The 21,917-nt window shown below is 40.1% G+C and overlaps 1 protein-coding gene and 1 pseudogene across 2 annotated transcripts in view; both read left to right on the plus strand.

Moving 5' to 3' along the window:
* Window positions 1–21,917, plus strand: part of VAMP7 (vesicle associated membrane protein 7) — a 52,309-nt gene that overhangs the window by 12,033 nt on the left and 18,359 nt on the right. Inside the window, exons 3-6 of the mRNA XM_040974676.1 lie at window positions 294–448; window positions 6,554–6,611; window positions 9,265–9,402; window positions 12,506–12,596. Coding sequence (XP_040830610.1) covers window positions 303–448; window positions 6,554–6,611; window positions 9,265–9,402; window positions 12,506–12,596 — 433 coding nt within the window. The 5' untranslated portion in view covers window positions 294–302. The remainder of the gene's footprint in view (window positions 1–293; window positions 449–6,553; window positions 6,612–9,264; window positions 9,403–12,505; window positions 12,597–21,917) is intronic.
* LOC121152544 lies at window positions 6,659–8,192 on the plus strand (annotated as a pseudogene). Its single transcript, XR_005883276.1, has one exon. The product of XR_005883276.1 is annotated as a 60S ribosomal protein L10a-like (transcript).

Here is a 21,917-nt window from a genome sequence, read left to right on the forward strand (position 1 = left end):
ATAACTTTTCAGAATGGGATCATTACTTTAAGGATGAAAACCATCTTTATGTTCCTTTTCCATCTTTGTCATTGCTTTTTAATCATTTTTGATGAAAAATTTTTAAATTTAATTTACCAATTATGTATGTATGTGTGTGTTTTGTGGTTTTCTTTATATGTAAGCATATAGAAAACAACGACCTTGTTAAGTTTACTATCTCCCAGTAGATGTTGGTAAGTGGTAGTAATTTTCTTTTGAAAGGTCATGTCAAGGAAATACTCTAAATCTGTATCTTTTTTTTCTTTTGATAGATTGAAGCCATGGCCATTCTTTTTGCTGTTGTTGCCAGGGGAACCACTATCCTTGCCAAACATGCTTGGTGTGGAGGAAACTTCCTGGAGGTTACAGAGCAGATTCTGGCCAAGATACCTTCTGAAAATAATAAACTAACTTACTCACACGGCAAGTGAGTTCCACTTCACCTGTAGTAGAGGGTGAAAGAAGGGGATTCTCTTATTGTAATTAGAAGTGTGGGAAACTAGAAAATAAGGTTCTAAGTGGATACTTTCAATATGATGACATAACCCTAACCTTTACCAGCTTAGAAAATTATCTGTTTTATTACTTAAAAATTATTATTCTGTAACTTATTTTAAATTATCTTATTCTGTTGAAATGATCTTATTTTAAATATATGGACATGTTAGATGTAAACATGACTGTTACAGGTTCTGTAGAATGATAACAATTAGATACATAATATTCCTTTGTGCATTTTTTCAGTAAATATTTACTGAGTGCTTAACTATTGCCAATTGTTTTGTTTGCTACTAGTGATATAAGAAGAAACATGATATTTGTCTTCATAGAGGTTATAGCTTAATGAAGGATACTACCAAATTCTTACATAATTATAGTAGGGGAAGGAAGACAATAGGTAAGGGGATGACATTCCAGGTCGAACAAACAGGAGATAAAGAAGTATTAGAGCACAAAACCCCAGGGCTTATAGAGAACTGTAGGTTCCTAAAAGGTTGAATGTTACCCTGAGAACAGTAGGGAGACTATGAAATTTTTCAGCAAGAGTTTGACATGATTAGGTTTTGCTTTAGAAGGATCGCTGTGGTGACTTAAGGGAGACAACATAGATGGTAAATTTAAGAACTCAGGTAAAAGGTAACTCAATCTTCCTCATATATATTTTTGTCACTTAACCCATCTTTAATTGCATTATTTTTTTATCTCAAAAGAAAGTCCTTAAAAGAAGTACTTTCCAGAATGTATGCCATATACAGTTTAGGATCTAGTCTAAACCACTGGGAGAGAGAGAGAGACCCCAAGATATAATGTTAATTAAAAGGAGATAGTGAGCCCAGTGCGGTGGCCTAGCGGCTAAATTCTTCGCCTTGAACATGCCATCATCCCATATGGGCGCCGGTTCTAATCCCAGCAGCTCCACTTCCCATCCAGCTCCCTGCCTGTGGCCTGGGGAAGCAGTGGAGGATGGCCCAAAGCCTTGGGACCCTGCATGGGAGACCTGGAAGAGCTCCTGGCTCCTGGCTCCTGGCTTCAGATCAGCTCAGCTCCGACTGTTGCAGTCGATTGTGGAGTGAATCATTAGAAGGAACGTCTTCCCCTCTGTCTCTCCTCCTCTCTGTGTATCTGACTTTGCAATAAAAATCAATAAATCTTTTTTTTTAAAGGAGATAGTGCAAAAATGAGCAGTTTTGGGCTGAGGTAATTTGGCTAAGTACTTTTTACCTCTTGCCAAGCTCATCTCTGAATTCTTGCTCAGTATTTCCAGAAAATAGAATAAGTTGCTACAGAAAAAGTTAAAGGTTATTAGAAGATGATTTGCAGTATTCCATTCTGCTTTCTAGCCACCCAAATATATGAACTCTTCTTCCCGAACAAAGAACATGATTCTTCTCTGAGGGAAGTAGTTCCAAAGACTTATTTGGTCACTGTGTCTAGGTCTAAGTCCATAGTATCTGGGATCCAGAAATGGCTCTCATGGCTCACAAATCCTCAACTAAAAAATTAGATGTTTTATATGCTTCCCTAACTCAATTCAGTAGGCATTGGAGGAATAAGAATAGAATCACTAAAAGGAGAGTTGAAAACTCCTGTATTGAAAAGGAAAAAGTAGAAATGCATAGAGGCTGTTGCTTCCTAGCAACGATCCAGTAACTACTCAAGAACAATTTCAGAAATTCCCTGGTCTGGTTAGGAAATGATTAGGGATCTGCTTTTGGAGAAACTACCTCATCTTTTCGCCATGATTCATGACTACGCTTTCCTTCCTGATCCATTATATATTCTGACCACATCCAAGATGGATATTAAGGAGTGTGTCATTTTGGAACTGTGAAGATTCTGTAGTCTATTTCTTGCCATTGTATGTTTGAGAGCCCAGAGATTGCTTTAGGGTTTAATAAGCTCTGCCTCATAGGAGTATGACTTTGAAGTTTCTGCAAAAATTTATTAAGCTTTAATGTCCAGGGAAGGTATATACGATCTGTTTAGAGCATGATACAGAAATGGGATGTATGTCTTCTACTCACATTTTATGAGCCAGAACTTAATAGCATAGCCACATCTAGCTACAAGGGGTGTTAGAATATGTAATCTAATTGAAATGTGGTCATAGGTGGAGATGTCTGCTTGCTGTATCTTTCCACCTGTGTTCTGATGCAATCTTCTATGTCTTCTGGGGTGATATTACATTACTGAGATTTTTCTTAAGATTTATTTATTTTTGGGCCTGGCGTGGTGGCGCAGTGGTTAAGGTCCTCACCTTGCACGCCCGGGATCCCATATGGGCACCGGTTCTAATCCCAGCAGCTCCATTTCCCATCCAGCTCCCTGCTTGTGGCCTGGGAAAGCAGTGGAGGACAGCCCAAAGCTTTGGGACCCTGCACCCGTGTGGGATACCCGGAAGAAGTTCCTGGATCCTGGCTTTGGACTGGCATAGCATCGGCCGTTGCCCTCACTTGGGGAGTGAATCATCGGACGGAAGATCTTCCTCTCTGTCTCTCCTCTCTGTATATCTGCCTTTCCAATAAAAATAATAAAATAAATCTTTTAAAAATTTATTTATTTTTATTGGAAAGGCAATATTATAGAAAGGTCTTCCATCCACTGGTTCATTCCCTAATGGCGTGATGGTCAGAGCTGAGACAATATGGAGCCAGGAGCCTCTTATGGATCTCCCATGTGGGTATGTGGGTACATGTTCCCAATTTTTGTTTTTATTGCAAAGTCAGATATACAGAGGAGGAGAAACAGAGAGGAAGATCTTCCGTCCAATGGTTCACTCCCCCAGCGGCCACAATGGCTAGAGCTGAGCACATAGGGGATCCTGGTGCGTTCAAGGTGAGAACTCTAGCCGCTACACTATAGTGTTGGGCCCTATTCATTTTTATTTTTAATGTGCTTTAGAAGATTCTTCAAGATCAGCTCATGACCCCATCTGTCAGGACTTTAGCCTGCAGTTTTGTTCTCTAGCTATACTTAGTTATTTAGACTTAAATGCTGGATTCTTTCTTCCTAACCTTTGCAATAGCTGTGGCCTTTTAATGGAATATATTTATCATATTTTTTAAAAAAAATCCAATTCTGTCTTCTTGAATTTAATGTTTCCCCTTATGAAAACTCTGAACTCCAAGACAGGTCCAGTACTTCCTTTTTGTATTTCTATGTAGCATCTAAAGCTACATAGAAATTCATATTATGGCACTTACCACACTGTGTTATAACTGCAATCCTGATTCTTTGTGCTCTGGCCATAGACCATGTGACAACAAGGGATCATACTGTTTTGTCTTTTTGTGGCCTGCATACATCAAATGAATCCTAAGTCTGCTTAAAGATGAACAATTTTATAAAGAGAATGATTATTTCCATTTTGGATATTATGCTTAAGTTGGCTGTGGTGTGTCTAGTTGGATGTATAGAGTAAACAGTACCATATTTAGGTTTGGAACTCAGGAGATACTAAATTTGGAAATCATCAGCATATTGTGATGACTGAAACAGACATCAAAAACAAAATGTGAGTGTGCATGCTACCCTCTAGGGAGAGCATGAGCAAAGCAGGGAAGGTGAAGATGCTAGAAGGCATAGAGGGAACACAACTACAGTCCAAAGTAGATGTATTAATCTGGTTGAACTACTATAATAATACCATAAACTGAGTAGATTAAACAGCATATACGATATGTCTCACAGTTCTGGAAAGTGGGCAAGGTGCCAATTTATCTCCTAGAGAAGCCCCTTTTCCTGACTTTCTGTTGGCCACTTTCTTGATGTGGACTCACATAGTGGTGAAAGAATGATCTTTGTTTTGATCATGAGGTCTGTATCCTAGTCAGCCAACTCTAATTTACCTTATAGAAGCCCTGTGTTTGAATATTGTCATCCTGAAGGTAAGGACTTCAACATAGGGAGTTTTAGAAGGGCACAGTTCTGTTCAGTGTACCAGGCAAACCTGATATCAAGAATTCTGGTACGTAGAGAATGCATTTTTCTTTTTCTTAAGATTTGCTTACTTTTATTAGAAAGGCAGATTTACAGAGAGAAGGAGAGACAGAAAGACAAGGATCTTCCTTCTGCTGGTCCACTTCCCAAATTGTCACAACAGCTGGAACTTAGCCAATTCAAAGCCAGAGGCTTCTTCTGGATCTCCCAAGTGGGTGCAGGGGTCAAAGGACCTGAGTCATTATCTGCTGCTTTCCCAGGCCATACTTGGAGAGCTGGATTGGCAGTGAAGCAGCTGAGACACAATCCAGTGCCCATATGGGATGTCAGCACTTTAAGGTGGAGAATTAGTCTGTTGAGCCACAGCACCAGCCCCAAGAAAGTATTTTCTAGAATAAGGAAGTGAACTTCACTGAGGACCACTGTATATGCCAGTATATATTGTCATAGATGTGATTGGTGTGGACATTTTCAGATTAGTGGAGAAAAGCATTTTGCCTGAGTTTCTATACTTCTTTATAGTTCTTATAAGGCTGTTTTATGAGCATTAATAATACCATTCAGTATATATTCATGTCTGCCTTCTTGCCCAAGGTTGAAATCTGGGAGGCAAAATTTGGTTATCCTTCTGTCTTGTCCCATGTAGCCAGTCACCAAGTTCTGTAAATGTTTCCTCCTATCCCACTTCACTGTGCATTTTTATTCATTGCCCATACTACTTTCATATTCCTCCTCATTTCTTATCTGTAGTCTCCTGTTAGGTCCTCCTTTGAGTTGCTTCTTTACATTCTAGCAAAGCATCTTTTTTTTTTAAGATTTATTTTATTTTCATTGGAAAGGCGGATATACAGAGAGGAGGAGAGACAGAGAGGAAGACCTTCCGTCCGATGATTCACTCCCCAAGTGAGCGCAATGGCCGATGCTGTGCCAATTCAAAGCCAGGAGCCTCTTCCGGGTCTCCCACACGGGTTCAGGGTCCCAAGGCTTTGGGCAGTCCTCCACTGCTTTCCAGGGCCACAAGCAGGGAGCTGGATGGGAAGCAGGGCTGCTGGGATTAGAACCAGCGCCCACATGGGATCCTGGGCGTGCAAGGCGAGGACCTCAACCACTGCGCCATCGCACCGGGCCCAAAGCATCTTTTTTTTAAAAAAGTGCAAATTTAATCACTTTCTTTCCAGGTTAAAACTGTTTAATGCTTGTTTATTGTTCTTACATCTTGTGCATAGACCTGGTTTTTGTTACTTGTCCAGCCTCATCTGCTCAGGCAATTTGGTTTTTTCCCCCTTACATTCTATCCAGTTGTACTTTTCTATATTTAATATGTTGCCTTTTTTCTTACACTTGCTGCTTCATACTGTAAAATACTGTGCTAACTTTGAATTTTCATCTCTTCATATTCTTCAGGTCTGAAATCAAGACAATACATCACTTATTTCAGGAAGTCTTTCCTTTTACCCTTTGCCATGTCTCTGTTATGTCTTCCTCTTTGTCCCCAGAGTACCATGTACTCCTTTTAATTTCCTCATCATCCTGTTTGCCAGGCTGCAATATAATTCCCTCCACTATAATCTCCATGGAGGCAGGGACTTGATAGTTTTTAATTTCAAATATTCTCAGCATCCAACACAATAACTGGCTCAGTGTAGATGTAGAAACAAATGTTAATGTTGAGATTTTGGTAGAAAATGTATTTGCTTTGAGATTTTATGAAAAAGCAAGGAAGACTACATGCACCCATTGGGAGTTAATCTTAGATATGTATTGTTCCTAAGATGTCATCTTTTATTCAGGCCTTAAGAGCCCAGTTAATGCTTTTGTAGCTATCATTATAATAGTTATCATTATAATATCATGTACATACCATTGTACTGTGTAGCCAGAGTAGAAATTTTCTTTGAATTTCTTATTTACTCCTCTTAGTTTGACTTGAGGGAAACATGTGTGGAGGGAGGGGATGAGGAAAGGAAGAATAGGCTTACTTCTAAATAAGTTGGTGACATTGACAATACTAAACTTATATAACAGATAGAAGGTAGAGATGAAATAGATGCTGTTTATAACTACAATAAGCCTTATATCTTTTATTCTGCAGTTACTTGTTTCATTATATCTGCCAAGACAGGATTGTGTATCTTTGTATCACTGATGATGTAAGTAACTTGGAGACATTGCTTTTTATGTACACTGGTAATACAGTTTTTAATCATCTGTGCCTATGGTAAGTAAGGATAATGGAAACTTTCTTTTAGCAGTTTTTTGCATTTGTCATATAGTTTAACACATGACAGGAAAACATGACACCTGATTGGTTTTGGTAGAATAGTAACTTGTAGCCATTTCTGTATTTATCCTTGTATAGTGAGAACTGATGTTCATAATTATGATTGTTTGGTGTCGCAGCCTCCCAAAACTCATTTAACTTGAACTAATAGATGACTTCATTCCTCCAAGAAATACATTATGAATCTTAGATGTATATAAGCTTTGGATAGACAAAATCATAGTACCTTATAATCAATTATGTAAACCTATACTTTATATCAGGTAAGTAGGTTTTGTTTATTTTCTTAATGTTTGTAGGCTGTGGACCCAAATGTTAACCTAATGACGTTATCAAGATCCTTTCCTCTGCTGTACTCAGTGTTGGTTTCATCTGGACAGGCTTCTCTTACTTGATTGCATGAAGCTTCATGCCTGTTTATTCATGCACAAAGAAGAGTAGCTGCCTTTTTGAGTCTCTTATTGTATGAATGAATAAACTTTACCAGAACATATCTTCTGCCCCCTCGTTTTCAAAGTGAACTTTAACAGGCTAATGGCCCATAAATAATGTTATAAATATCCAAATGGCCGTTGACAGAAAAAAGATTCCCAACTCCTACTCTGTTTTTTATAAATTGCTCCCTGACAAGAGGCATGGAATTGCTTGAGGTCATAGATGAAGGTTTTTAGTTCATTGTGTCATAAACCTCTTTGTCACCCATGAATTCAGTATATTTAAAATAAAGTATAAAGTAGCTCTTCTGGTTGCAGCAGCGCGAGCAGCCATGAGCAGCAAAGTTTCTCGAGACACCCTGTATAAGGTGGTGCGGGAGGTCCTGCACGAGAACCAGCACGAGCGCCGCAAGTTCCTGGAAACGGTGGAGCTGCAGATCAGCCTCAGGAACTACAATCCCCAGAAGGACAAGCGTTTCTCGGGCACCGTCAGGCTCAGGTCCACCCCTCGCCCCAAGTTCTCGGTGTGCGTCCTGGGCGACCAGCAGCACTGCGATGAGCCCAAGGCTGTGGACATCCCCCACATGGACATCGAAGCGCTCAAGAAACTCAACAAAAACAATAAACTCGTCAAGAAGCTAGCCAAGAAGTACGACGCCTTCCTGGCCTAGGAGTCCCTGATCAAACAGATCCCTTGGATCCTGGGCCCGGGCCTCAACAAGGCAGGCAAGTTCCCCTCCTTGCTGACACACAATGAGAACATGGTGGCCAAAGCCAACGAGGTCAAGTCCACCATCAAGTTCCAGATGAAGAAGGTACTGTGTCTGGCTGTGGCTGTTGGCCATGTGAAGATGACCGACGATGAGCTTGTGTGCAACATCCACCTAGCTGTCAACTTCCTGGTGTCATTGCTCAAGAAGAACTGGCAGAATGTGCAGGCCTTGTACTTAAAGAGCACCATGGGCAAGCCTCAGCGCCTGTATTAGGCTGTCTAATAAACCTGTGTGTGTCTGAAAGAAAATAAAATAAAGTATAAAATAAAATGCACATGATTCTGAGCATAAGCAGTAACATTAAAATATATGCATAATATTTAAAAATTTTAATTGATGCTTCCTTTTGAATTAGCAATATCTAGTCATGGATCTAGTTACTAATAATTCTGAGCATAAATTATATTTCAAGGTATATATAACTGATAGCATAGAAAAAATATATTAGTTATAGCATTACAGATATTGTTTAATACTACTCTGGTTACCTGTATTTGCAGTTGAGATTTAAAGTAAAGATTGGTAAAAAGCAATGTAATTTATTTTCTATTTGAGTACCTCTTGACTTTCTACCATTGATCCCATTTAAGAACTTTTGCATTAGACCAAGCATCCTGAATGTAGACAGAAATGATGGTCACTTATATTGATCATCACAATGATTTTTATCTTTGATTTCAGAATACTTTATAAAATTAGAAAAGGAGATCCAACTAGGTTACAAAGTGACTGATATGAAAGAACTTGGATTAGATGAAGGTTGTGAAGCCTGAGATGGAGAATTGAACCTCATGTTTCTTGAGCTGTAATTTGAAACACAGGCACTTACACACATAAACATACATACATAGTTTTTGACTGTCTAGGACTAGACAAGAATATATCACTTGATCTTTTCAAATGTGCCTTTGTGATTGATGTTATCAAACTATCAAAGTTTAAGCCAATATTATTTTTGTGTGAAAGACTATTATTTATTGGTCATTTTTGTGTCTGAAACTTTTCATAGATCTATGAAAAAATGTGGAAGAAGTAAGACCCAATTCTTGATCTCAGGAAGCTGATAACACACTATTCTTTGGCAGTAGCCAGACATATCTGGATTTAACAGTCATCTCTTTAATTTGCTACTTGCTTGATCTTTGATAAGTTATTTACCTTTTCAGGATCTTTATTTCTTTCTCTGTAAAATGGAAACAATGCTGGTTCTTCCTGATAAAGTCAGTGCTCGGTAAACATTAGCAGTTTTTATTATTATTGTTAGCCACCCATATCATATTTTTTAAATGTGAGCTCAACCTTGATCTCTTTCTAGGATTTTGAACGTTCCAGAGCCTTTAATTTTCTGAATGAGGTAAAGAAAAGATTTCAAACCACTTATGGTTCAAGAGCCCAGACAGCCCTTCCATATGCCATGAATAGCGAGTTCTCAAGTGTCTTGGCTGCACAACTGGTAAGATTTTTCTTGGGATGAAGTGTTGTGAATCATACCTTCTTCTCTATTGCCTTAGATCACCACACATATAGAAAGCCCTGGCCTACAATATGCTTTTTGGCTTGTTTTACTATAAGCCAACATGACAAAACTGCCCTGATAAAAAAGGATGGGGTATTTGGGTATTTGGGTATTTTAGAGTGGATAACTAATAATCAGTATTTTAATAGTGGCCAAAGTGTCTCAGGACAGGGAACAATATTGGAGGTCATCTAATTAAACTACTCTTCTAAGGATTAAGTCCACTCCACATTTCAAATGACATTTTAACCTAACTCTACCTTTCTGTGAGGCAAATTCCATTTTTGAACAACTGAGACGAAATCATTTGAAAGTCTGTTCATCTGTGTGACTCTCAAATTGTTAACCTAATGAAATTTCACCTAAATACTAAAAATCTTCAAAAAGTTAACAGAAAGGGATTGACTCATTTCCCTTCGCATGATGGTTTCCAGTTGGGCCCATTTGGCTACAAAGAACTGCATTTCGTTTTTTTTAATAGCTGAGTAGTATTCCATGGAGTAAATAAACCATAGCTTTTTTATCCAGTCTTCTGTTGATGGGCATTTCAGTTGCTTCCAAGTTAGGGTTAGGGTTTCGGTTCCCAAAAGGTCAGATACCACGTTTGCCTTAATTTAAGTTGGAATGCTGTCAGTTTGTAAAAGGGTACCTGTGAAATGTAGTATTACATTGTTAATTAATCCCATAATGTTGGAAATGGTTGTTGATGTTGTGTTATGGCATTTAATTGGTCGGAACGATAATCTGCCAGCTATGTCTCCAGACCAGAGTTAGTCTCCTTAAGAAACTGTTGAATTCAGCTGGGAAACAAAATACTGGACACTATGCAAGGCACATGCTTGCATTGAAAGAAACAAGACTAGATTTGAACTGTAATACTGCAATAAGGTGGAGCAATCCACCATGGGGGGAGGGCAAGAGGAGGGGAAGGGGGAACATCAGCACCTATGAAACGTTGTTATAAAATGAAATGTAATAAAAAATATATGTAAAAAAACAAATAAATATAATCAATCTAGTACTCAAAAAAAAAGTTAACAGAAAGGGAGTGTAGATTTTAAAAAGTTGGGGGTACCAATATAGGCAGCTTTAAATTCTGTGTTCCACTAACTTTTAGAAGTCTTCTATATCTCTTTAAAGTAACAGTTTAGTGAAGACCAAAATCATTTTCATTACTCTAAAATTTTTCTCACCTTCTTTCCCAGTTTTCTCTCCAATACTCTGCCCCAGGATACCAGTGCTCTTATTTTCTGTCACTATCAATTAATTTGTCTTTTCTAAAATTGCCTGCAAATGAAATCATATGGTATACACTTTGCTGTGTCTTGCTTTTCTCAGTGTAAAGCTTTTGAAACTCATCTGTGCTGTATAAATCAATAATCTTGCTTCCCTCTTTGCTTAGTAATACTGCATTTCTGTACCACGATTTGTTTATCCATTTCCCTGTTGCTAGATATGTAGGTTACTTCCAGCATTCAAAAATCATGCGTAAAGCTGCTATGAACATCCACATACAAGTCTGTGTGGATGTGTTTTTATTTCTCTTTGGTAAATACTTGGGAGTGGATTTGCTGAGTCATATGGTACATGATATGTAATTTTTTAAAAATCACTTTTTCCAAAGTGATTTATCATTTTATGGTCTTAGCACCACTGTTTGTTTTTTTTTTTTAATTTTAGCCTTTCTAGGGAATCTAGCATTTTTCTGAGTATTATACTTCTAAATATACGTGTATATATGTGTGTATGCATTTGTCTGAGATGAAGTTCCTTCAAATTAGTTCCGTTTAAACTTTATGCAAATATTTCACTTCATAATCCTTACTAGAAAATGTCATGTAATGTGAAAATGTACAAAATTTCACCAATGAAAAAGGATACCAATATATAATTAAAAGTATTCACAGTTACTTGGCAGCAAAATATTCAATTTTATTTATTGTTAGTTCCAGAACTGTGTGTGACTCTGGACAAATTTCATCTGCAAATAGAAATAGTAATAGCATTTTTATCACAAAACTTTCAAGTAGATTAAATAATATCAGCTATTTGAAACATGTAGCACACTGAAGTGACTGGAATATTGTGTATTAAGCAGCTGGAATAGTATGACTCCATAGTTGTTAGCTATATATAATAATTTCAAAATAGGTATTAGGGTCCTAGGTTCTGTAAGAAATCCATGAAAATAGCTGTCCATATTCTCCCTTATGTGTAATCAATTTTTCCAGTGAAGTGACTATGTTTTTAAAAATTCATTTATTTTTATTGGAAAGTCAGATATACAGAGAGGAGGAAAGACAGAGAGGAAGATCTTCCATCCATTGGTTCACTCCTCAAGTGGCCACAACAGCCAGAGTTATGTCAGTCTGAAGCCAGGAGCCAGGAGCCTCTTCCAGGTCTCCCGTATGAGTACAGGTTACCAAGGGCCTGAGCAATCCTTGACTGCTTTCCTGGACCCCAGGCAGGGAGCTGGATGGAAAGTAGGGCCTCAAGGATTAGAACTGGTGCCCATATAGGATCCTGGCACATGCAAAGCGAGGACTTTAACCACTAGGCTACCGCACAAGATTTATTTATTTATTTGAAAAAGTTTCAAAAAGGAAAAAAAAAAGGTGGGGGGTGAGGGGAAGGAGAGGGAGAGAGAGAATATCTCATCTGCTGGTTAGATTCCCAAATGGTCACAATAGCTAGGACTGGACCAGGCCAAAGACAGGAGCCAAGAGCCATCCGGGTTCCTCACATAGGTACAAGGACCCAAAGACCTGGGCCATCTTCCACTGCTTTTCCAGGTACGTTAACAGAGAGCTGGTTTGGAAATGGAGAGGTTGGAACATGAACTAGCACCCACATGGAGTGCTAGCATCACAGACAATGACTTAACCCACCATACTAGAATTCCAGCTCCTGCGGCATTGTATTTTATCAGTAGAGATAAAATTTTGTAGAGTTTTCAGAGTAAATTTTCATTCCTCTTGTTCTTATTTTCATATTATAAATAATATCTAGGTGCTATAAGTTTAAATTTATTTTCTTATAGAAGCACCACTCTGAAAATAAGGGTCTAGACAAAGTGATGGAGACTCAAGCCCAAGTGGATGAACTGAAAGGAATCATGGTCAGAAACATAGGTAAGTTTCAGTGGCATAGTTTCAAACATGTGGGCAAAAAATGGCAAAAGACTACTCTCTTGGGTTCAAATTATACTAGAGAATAGAGTAGTCTGAAACAACACTTACTTAGTATTGGAAGTTAATTATTATGAGAGATGTGATTACCTACCTAATTCCATATGAATGGTTTCTTAATATTGGTGATTGTTCTTCACTCTGAATTTGTTTACCTTTAACAAGACAATGTTCTAGGACCTTAGGATAGTTTGGCAATTTAGGGTAATTTGTTCAGATTTCACGAGAAATACCCAGACAGCTAATGTTTCTGTAGATTATTAAAATATAACTGGCCTCTTTAGAATGTCTGGTTTTTGAATGAGAGACTCTCAGAAAGATCTTGAGGATTCTTTCACAATAAAATAAAATGAAAGAGCAGGTATGGATTTTTCTTAGATGTTCTATATCAGGCTGAGAAAATCCCCTTGTATTTTCTGATTACTGAATATATTTACCATTAAAAGATACTTGATTTTGCTATGTTTTGAAATGATCATCTGATTTTTGTTCTTTATTAATGTGAAGTAATTTTTGGAAAGTAAACCATTCTTGGTTTTGAAATAAATCCCATCACATCATGGTGTGTAATCCTTTTTGTTTTTCATTTAGTTTTTATTTTTCATAATATGATTTCTTATGCCCCAGAGATTTCTCCTTCCACACACCCCATTCTGCCTCCCCCCATACTATTTTCTCCTGTATTATTACAATAGTATTTCCCTTCAACACTAGTCAAAAGTCCGTCATTCTTGTATTTAAGTGTGTCATGTCATTGTAGGTATACACGGTGGTAGAATGTCCAGCATCCTATTGTCAAGATGTATTTAACAGTTTCATTGGGAGTCCATCTTCTTTTCAGTAGAGATGCATATTACATTGTATCTTCATAGTGTACTTGCCTACATTATACAGTTCCTCTAGATAAATATATGTATATACATGTTTGCGTATGTATCTATTGATCTTGTATTTTGCATGAAGGTTGGCTTAGGTCAGAGAGAATATATGATATTTGTCTTTTTGGAATTGGCTTATTTCACTGATCATAATGGTCTCTAGTTGCAGTTTTGTCTGATCTTTGTGAAATATCTCTCCCATAAGCAGCAGATAAATGGGTTTTGTTTTTTGATCCAGTCCTCTAATCTATGGCATTTGACTGATGAGTTTAAGCCATTTCCATTCAATGTTAATGTGGATAGGTGGTAGTTTGGTCCTGTCATTTTAGCAATGGGATTATTCTTTGATTGAGTCTTCTGTTAGCCTTTTAATGGGATGTTCTCCACATTTGCCTTTGGTTTTGATAGTTGGTATTCCTTTTCTATTTCATGAGAACATTTTTTAGTATTATTTGTAGGGCAGATTTAGAGGAGGTGAATTCCTGGAGTTTTTCTTTATTGTGGAAGAATTTTATTTCATTTTCAAAGGCAAAAGAGAGCTTTGCAGGATTCGTTATTCTAGGCTGAGAAATTTTCCCTTTTAGAGTCTGGAATATGTCACTCCAGTCTCTCCTGGCCTGTAGTGTTTCCTCTGAGAGGTCAGGCATGAATTTGATTGGGATTCCTCTATAGGTCATTTGTATTTTTCTCACGTGCTCATTTAAAGATTTTTTTTTCCTTATGTTTAACTAAAAAGAGTTTGATTATCATGTGTCGTGGTGAAGTTCGCTTTTGATTAACTCTGTTGGGAGTTCTGTGACCCTTCTATATATTGTTTTCCAGTTCTTTCTCCGGGTTAGGACAGTTTTCGCTCATTTTTTCTTTTTCTTTTTTTTTTTTAGATTTATTTATTTTTATTGCAAAATCATATATACAGAGAGGAGGAGAGATAGAGGAAGATCTTCCATCTGATGATTCATTCCCCAAGTGACTGCAATGGCCAGAGCTGACCCAATCAGAAGTCAGGAACTTCTTCCAGGTCTTCCACGTGGGTGCAGGGTCCCAAAGACTGAGGCTATCCTTGACTGCTTTCCCAGGCCATAAGCAGGGAGCTGGCTGGGTAGTGGGGTTGCCGGGATTAGAACCGGCGCCCATATGGGATCCTGGCATGTTTAAGATGAGGCCTTTAGCCACTAGGCCACCACACCATGCCCTCATTTATTATTTCATTGAATAAACCTTTAATTCCAGTTTCTTTTCTGCACCTTCTAGAACTCCCATAATTCTTATGTTGGGTCTTTTAATCGTATCTTTTAATTATTGGATACAAATTTTTAGCTTGGCCTAGCTCTGCTTCCAGCTTTTTGTTTGTTTACCCCTGGTGACAGGAAATATCTTCCAATTCTGAGATTCTTTCTTCTGCTTCCTTCATTCTATTTTTGAGACTGTCCACTATACTTTTAACTTGCTTCACTGTATTCTTAACTTCTGAAATGTCAGCTTTCATTTGATTCATTTCCTGTGTGACATATTCCTTAAATTCTTTGAACTCCTGTATTATGTTATTGTTGGTCAGAAGCTTTAGAATGAGTTTTCTGAATTCTGCATCCCCCATTTTCTCAATGACCTCAGATCTCAGTTAACTCTGAGGGTGGTAGAGGCTTTTGCTCCTTTACCAGGGAGTCTTTACCATTGTGCCTCTGTCTCTGCTTTTAACTTTTTACGTTGCAATCCTGTCTGGCAGATTCTTCTCCTTAGTTCAGATTTCTAAGATATATTAGTTATAGGTCTACAAGCCAATTTTTACGTTAATTCAATGTCCTGGATTAGGAAAATGCCAACTGTCCCAGATAACTGGTTTGTTGGTGGCACTGATCTTGTCTAGACACACAAGATGGCACCTAGAGAGGCACTGCCGGAGAGCCAGGGCTGTTGGCCTTTGGACCTGGGGACCACACAGATCCTGCAGGACACAAAGCTGGCGCTGTCTTCCCCGTGGGATCAGCCCAGCATGACTAGCCGGAAATACGCCCACTCTAGCCTTCTATCCCTGTGCCATGAGCTCCAACCCTTAATAGTCTGCCTGGCGGAGTCTGCTGCTCCATTTCCGTTTGTTGCTGGGCCGAAGTATTTGGCAAGATTGACTGGTCCTAGTCTACCTTCGTCTTCTGAGCTCCCCATGCGAACCCATACTCCCACCTGGCTGCTGCAATTGCCAATTTGTGGCCACCGCTAGATCCCTGGTTGTTGATGGAGTCTGGGTTGCTGTTCACCCGTGGCTGGTGGGTTTTCTGTTTCCTGTAAACCACTCTGCTGTTGCCACCTCTTCCCTGTGTTCAGGGGGTCTCCATGTTCCCCACTCACTGCCCTCCGTTGACTGCCTGACCCTCTATCTTTTCCTATAATCTGCTCCCTGTGCTGTACCCTGTCTAGTGATTCTCCATCTTCCTGAACTATCTGCACCCTATGCTACCATCTTGATTCTATGCCATTTGTTTATTTTGGCTTTGGCTGCTTGTGCTTTTCGTGACTTTTCTAAGAAGTTTTTACCAATGCCTAAATCTTTTAGAGTGCTTACTCTGTCTTCCTCTAATGGTTTGATGGTTTCTGGGTATAGATTTAGGTCCTTGGATCCATTTAGAGTTGATTTTTATATAAGATGAGAGGAGAGAGTTTTGATTCTTATCTCTTCAGGCTGCTATCCAGTTGTGCCAATGGTACTTGCTGAAGAGACCAGGCTTTTCCCCTGGATTGTTGTCAGTTTTCTTGTCAAAGATTAGTTGGCTATACATGTGTGGTCTCCTTTCTGGGGTTTCTGTTCTGTTCCACTGATCTTCTGTTTTTGTATTGGTACTAGACTGTTTTGACAACCAATGCCTAGTGTATGTTGAGGTCTGGAAATGTGATTCCTGTAGCTTCTTTTTTATTCTTCAGGATAGCTTTGGCTGTCCGTGATCTCTTGTGTTTCTAGAAGAATTTTCCTATCATCTTTTCTATTTCTAAGAAGAATGTTGTTGAGATTTTCATTGGGATTATATTCGAATCTGTATATTACTTCGGTAATATAAGTATTTTGATGATTTTGATCCTGCTGATCCAGGAATATGGTAAGTGCTCTGTTTAAATGTATTATTCTAATTTTTAATGGTTTGTAATTTTCATCATAGAGGTCTTCCACATCTTTGATTAGGTTAATTGCAAGGTATTTAAGATTTGTCTCTGCTATTTTAAAGGCTATTTATGAGTTCTTTCACAGATATGGAGTTATTTGTGAATACTAGGGCCATCTATTTATGTTCATTAATTTTGTATTTGCTACCCTACCAAACTCCTTTATGAGTTCCAATAGCCCCTGATCGAGTCTCTTGGTTCTTCACATATAGTATATAGTCTGCATGTAGGGATAATTTTATTTGCTCATTTCTGAATTGAATTCCTTTAATTTCTTTTTCTTTCTTTTTTTTTTTTTTTTACTAATAGTTCTATCTGGGACTTCCAATACTGTATCAAATAGCAGTGATGAAAGTGGGCATCCTTGTCTAGTTCCAGATCAGTGGAAAAGCTTCCAGTCTTTCCCTATTTAGTGTGATGTTTGCATTGAGGGTTTTTTGTTTTTTTTTTAAGCCCATAGTAAGTTTATTCATATTTGAGTGCTTCAAAAAAACAGAACTACAATATTTCAACATGTTATAGAACCAACTGCTTTTGCTGAGACCATTTAAAATGGTATTTCTTTTTTTTTCTTTTTTTTATTAATAAAATTTATTTTGACATTCTTTACATACTTAGTTAGAGTAAGAAGGTTCAAGGGCTACAGGAAAGTGGATAATACTAGTATGTTTTCCATATTGTTACCTTCATGTTTAAAAGGCGGGTATTAAGGGAGAAGGCCCACCCAATTTCCCACCCTCCCCAAGTCCCGGGTGTAGGGCATGCTCTGAGGTTCTTGCTCAAGTCGTTTTGATATTGCAACAGTTATGAATTACTGTCAATCTTGCCACTCCAAGCACTATGAGGTCTTTGAAAAATCCCCTGATTGACATAGTCCATCATAGCTGAGATGGTTGGTTGACTCATTCTGTCTTCTCTCTTTTCTTCGTTAGGGTTCTGAGTCCAGCATTTAGATTAGGAAGATCTCCAAAGAAACTTCTTGTATGTGCTAACAAGTACAGGGCCTGGCACCGTCCATCGCCCCAATCAGCTGGTGGTTGTAATTGCTGGGTTGGTTCTGTTTTCACTCCCGACTTCCACTGGAACCAATGGGTGCTGCAGTCCAGCCTGGTTCTGCCCCGCACATACTTGGCCCTCACCTAAACCAGTGGGAGCTGCAGCCTAGTTGGAGTGACCCACAATAACCCCCACCAGGACCGCCCCTACCCTGGTTTGCCAGTAAGTGTAGCAGTAATCCGGTCTGTCCCACACCCCATTCCACCCCAGCCGCTGTTTAGTTTTATGTCCTCCCGTGGAAGTGGTAACCCAAGAGGGATGAGCCCACTATTACCCTCCCAGGCCTCTCCCACTCCCAGATTCCAGTTGATGCTGCCCAAACAACCCTCGCCCACTTTAATTTTGTTTGCACCAGTAGGAATAATCAGCCCAGCCCGGCTTTTCCCTGATCTAGTCCACATGAGGTGCACAGGTGTGGTAGCTCTGCCTAGTCTGGTCTGCCCCCATCCCAGCCCATGCTCTCCTGCGGAAGTAGCTATCCTGCAAAGGAACCCTCCCTTATTCCCCTGCTGGCTCTGCCCACTTCCTTTCTTGTTCTCAGGCTGGTTGGGTGCTGCGGTCCCTTCCAGTACAGGCAACCTCACCTCGGCATTCCATATTGTGCACTAGTCTTTGTTGCGACTGACCCTGGGTCGACCCACACTGGTGCCTGGATTTGCCAGTGGATGACGTGGACAGATTCAGCCTGGTCTTGCCCCCACGTCTGCCAAGTGTATGCCAGTGTGTAGCTTTCCATGGCCTTTTCTGGGCTGTTTCCTATCATGTTTCTTGCGCTTACCTGCCTGGTCTGTGTCCTGCCAGAGGAGTTGCCCAGGCTCCTCCATCAGAACCTCTCCCAATGCCAGGTTACACGCTTACCAGTGGGTCCATGAGCCAACCCTACTCAGTCCACCTCCTGTCATAGCAGGAACTGTGGCTTTTCCTGACTGGCCTTCCACCCAATCTGGTTCTTGCTGTTGGATGTTCCAGCCCAGCCATGGTTTGTCCATACCTACGTATGGCTCACACATGGCTCAGTAGGGGTTTGAGACCTTGCCTAGTCTATCACACATCTGTCCTGGTCCTCCAGAACACCAGGGGGAGTCGGGGTCCGGCCCGGTTTGGTGCATCCAATCCCAGTCCACACTTGTGCCAAGGGAGACTACAACTGTTTCCAGATCAGAACGCAGCCCCTCTTCCAGGCCACGCGCCTCTTTGTGGGAACATCAGCCCAGCTAGGGTTGTCCCCTTTGCACCCCAACCGGGTCTGTTCCCAGCCATAGATCACTCGCATGCCAGTGGTTGCTCTGATTCAGCTTGGCACAGCTCCTCACCTGTCCCGACCTCTGCCTTAGACACTGTGGCTTAGTGTCCCTGGCTCCCGCAGACCAGTAGGTACAAGAGCCTAGCTTGGAATGACCTTTGCTCCCTACTGGTTTCTAGTTTTACTTGTGGGCTAAGGTTTGCTCATTCGTACCAGATCTACTCTGTTCCATTACCAGTTGACACATTAGCCAGCCGTTGGAGCTACTTTTGCAGGACAAGCCCCAAGCCCAGGCTTCTGCATGGACTGGTATTTGGTGCCCAGCATTATTAGTGATTACAAGTTTTACAAAGGAAGAGTTACTGCCTGTTTCAGGTCCGAGAATCACAATGGGTTCAACCTGGAGCTAATTAAGCAGCGACTCAAAGAACCAAATACCCAGAGCTCCCCAGCCAGGCGGCCAGCAGGCGGAGCCTGGCACCAATGGCGCACTGGCCGCCCGGGAACGGCTCACCATGTGCCCATGGCGGCCGTCTGGGATCCAGGCATGAGACGCCCTGTCCTGAGACCCACCAGCTGCTGGGAGGCTGCTGGAGGTTTAAATTCCCAGGCCCAAGGTTGCGCCCCTCCCAAATCCCCTTCACCGCCCAATGAGGGTGGCGGGTGGGTGCCGGACCTGCCCAGTCCCAGAGGCCTCCCCCCCTCGGTCTACTCACCCCAAAGGAAGCAGCCTCTGGAACCCAGCAGGCCTGGACACGGCTCACCATGAAAAGCTTCCAGTCTTTCCCTATTTAGTGTGATGTTTGCATTGAGGGTTGTTTTTTTTTTTTTGTTTTGTTTTGTTTTGTTTTTTTTTTTGTATATTGCTTTGATTGTGTTGCAGGTTGCTCTTTTTACGCTTATCTTGCTTAAATGGAGTTGGATTTTATCAAATGCCTCCTGTGCACTTAATCAGATGATCATGTGGTTTATTTAAAGATTTAGTTATTTTTATTGGAAAGGCAGATATACAGAGAGGAGGAGAGACAGAGGGGAAGATGTTCCTTCTAATGATTCACTCCCCAAGTGGCCACAGTGGCTGAAACTGAGCCAATTTGAAGCCAGGAGCCAGGGGCCTCTTCCAGGTCTCCCACGTGGGTGCAGTGTCCTAAGGCCTTGGGCCGTCCTCCACTGCTTTCCCAGGCCACAAGCAGGGAGCTGGATGAGAAGCAGGGCCACCGGGATTAGAACTGGTGCCCATATGGGATCCCGGGCATGCAAAGCGAGGACTTTAGCCACTAGGTTATCGTGCCAGGCCCGATTTTTATTTTTCACTTTGTTGATGTGGTATATCACATTTATGGATTTGCGTATGAGAAGCCATCCTGCATGCCAGCAACAAATCACACCTGGTCTGGGGGAACGATCTGTCTAATATATTGTTGGTTTCTGTTGTATAATATTTTATTAAAGATTTTTGCTTCTATGTTCATCAGGGATATCAGTCTACAGTTCTCTTTTTCTGTTGTGTCTCTGGCTTTGGTATTAAGGTAATGTTCGCTTTGTACAAAGAGTTTGGAGGGATTGCCTTGCTTTCTATTTTTTTAATAGCTTGTGGTGGATTGAGGCAAATTCTTAGTGAAACATTTTGTTGAATTCAGCAGTGAAGCCATCCAGTCCAGGGCTTTTCTTGGTTGGGAGTGATTTAATTACTGATTCAATTTCAGGTTCAGTTATAGGCCCATTTACATTATTCAATCGTGATTCAGTTTTGGTAGATTGTATGTGTCCAAAAATCTATCCATTTCTTCTGAGTCTTCAGATTTGTTGGTTTATATAATGTTGTCAGTATGGTTTTCCTGATAGGACCACTGCAATGCATTGAGCCAGATGTCAGCTCTCTCCTGGCTTAGTGCACAAGCAGCTCACTGTTGTCCCTCCTCCAGAGCCTCTGTTCTACTTTACAGATTGGTGCCCAATGCTGCACTGGTGGGGTCTGGAACATGAAATTCACTATATTCATACACCCAATCGCATGGGCTCTGTCACTCTGTTTCTGCCCATGTTAGAATTGAACAAGTCAGCGGGACTCGTGATTCTATGGCTTAGTTCACCTCCTGAGTTAGTGAACTCCACTTCCCACCTGGCCACCAGTGGAGCTCCTGTCACCAATCACCACTGGAGTATCTGTTCACTGCAGCACTGCTCTGCTGTCTCTGCTGCTTCCCCACATCCACAGGTGTCCAGGTGTCCCTCTGCCACCAGCATGTACTCTCCTATTTCTTGGGATTGTGCCCTATCTGCTTTACCTCAGCTAATCCTTCTATGTTTAAACCTGTCCTCACTCTATTTTATAGAATCGTTTCTGTATCTTGCCAGATACATGCTAATAGTATTTTACTGAGACTTCATTAATATCTGTTCAAAAGAGATGATAATCTATATTTTCTTGCATTATATGCCTTTTATTTTGATACTGTGGCAGTACCAGCCTCAGAAAATGAGTTGAAACTTATTTCCATCTCTGATTTATCGAAGAGTTTGTGAAAATTGGTTAAATTTTCTTGAAATATTTGCTATAATTCACCAACTATGCCTGGACTTTTCTTGGTGCAAAATTTTTAAATTATCAATTCAGTTTATTTATTTATTATATGTTTATTTTTTTCCTAGAATTTGTTCTGGTAGTTTGTTATCTTTCTAGGAATTTGTCTGTTTCATGTAAGTTATATAAGATGTTGACACACTCTTGTTCTTAGTATTCCCTAAGGATCCTTTTGATTTCTGTGAAGTGGGTAGTGATGACCCTTCTTTTATTTCTGATTTTAGTCATTTGAGTCTTCTCATTTTTTTTATTACTCTGCAAAAAGATTTGTTAATTTTGTTATTTTTCAAATAGCTAACTCCTGCTTTCTTTGATTTTTTTTCCTGTTTTTTTTTTCTGTCCTCTAATTTTTC

The sequence above is a fragment of the Ochotona curzoniae genome, unplaced genomic scaffold (assembly GCF_017591425.1).
Source record: "Ochotona curzoniae isolate NIBS_2020 unplaced genomic scaffold, NIBS_Ocur_1.0 contig_2469, whole genome shotgun sequence".
Classification (NCBI taxonomy): Eukaryota; Metazoa; Chordata; class Mammalia; order Lagomorpha; family Ochotonidae; genus Ochotona; species Ochotona curzoniae.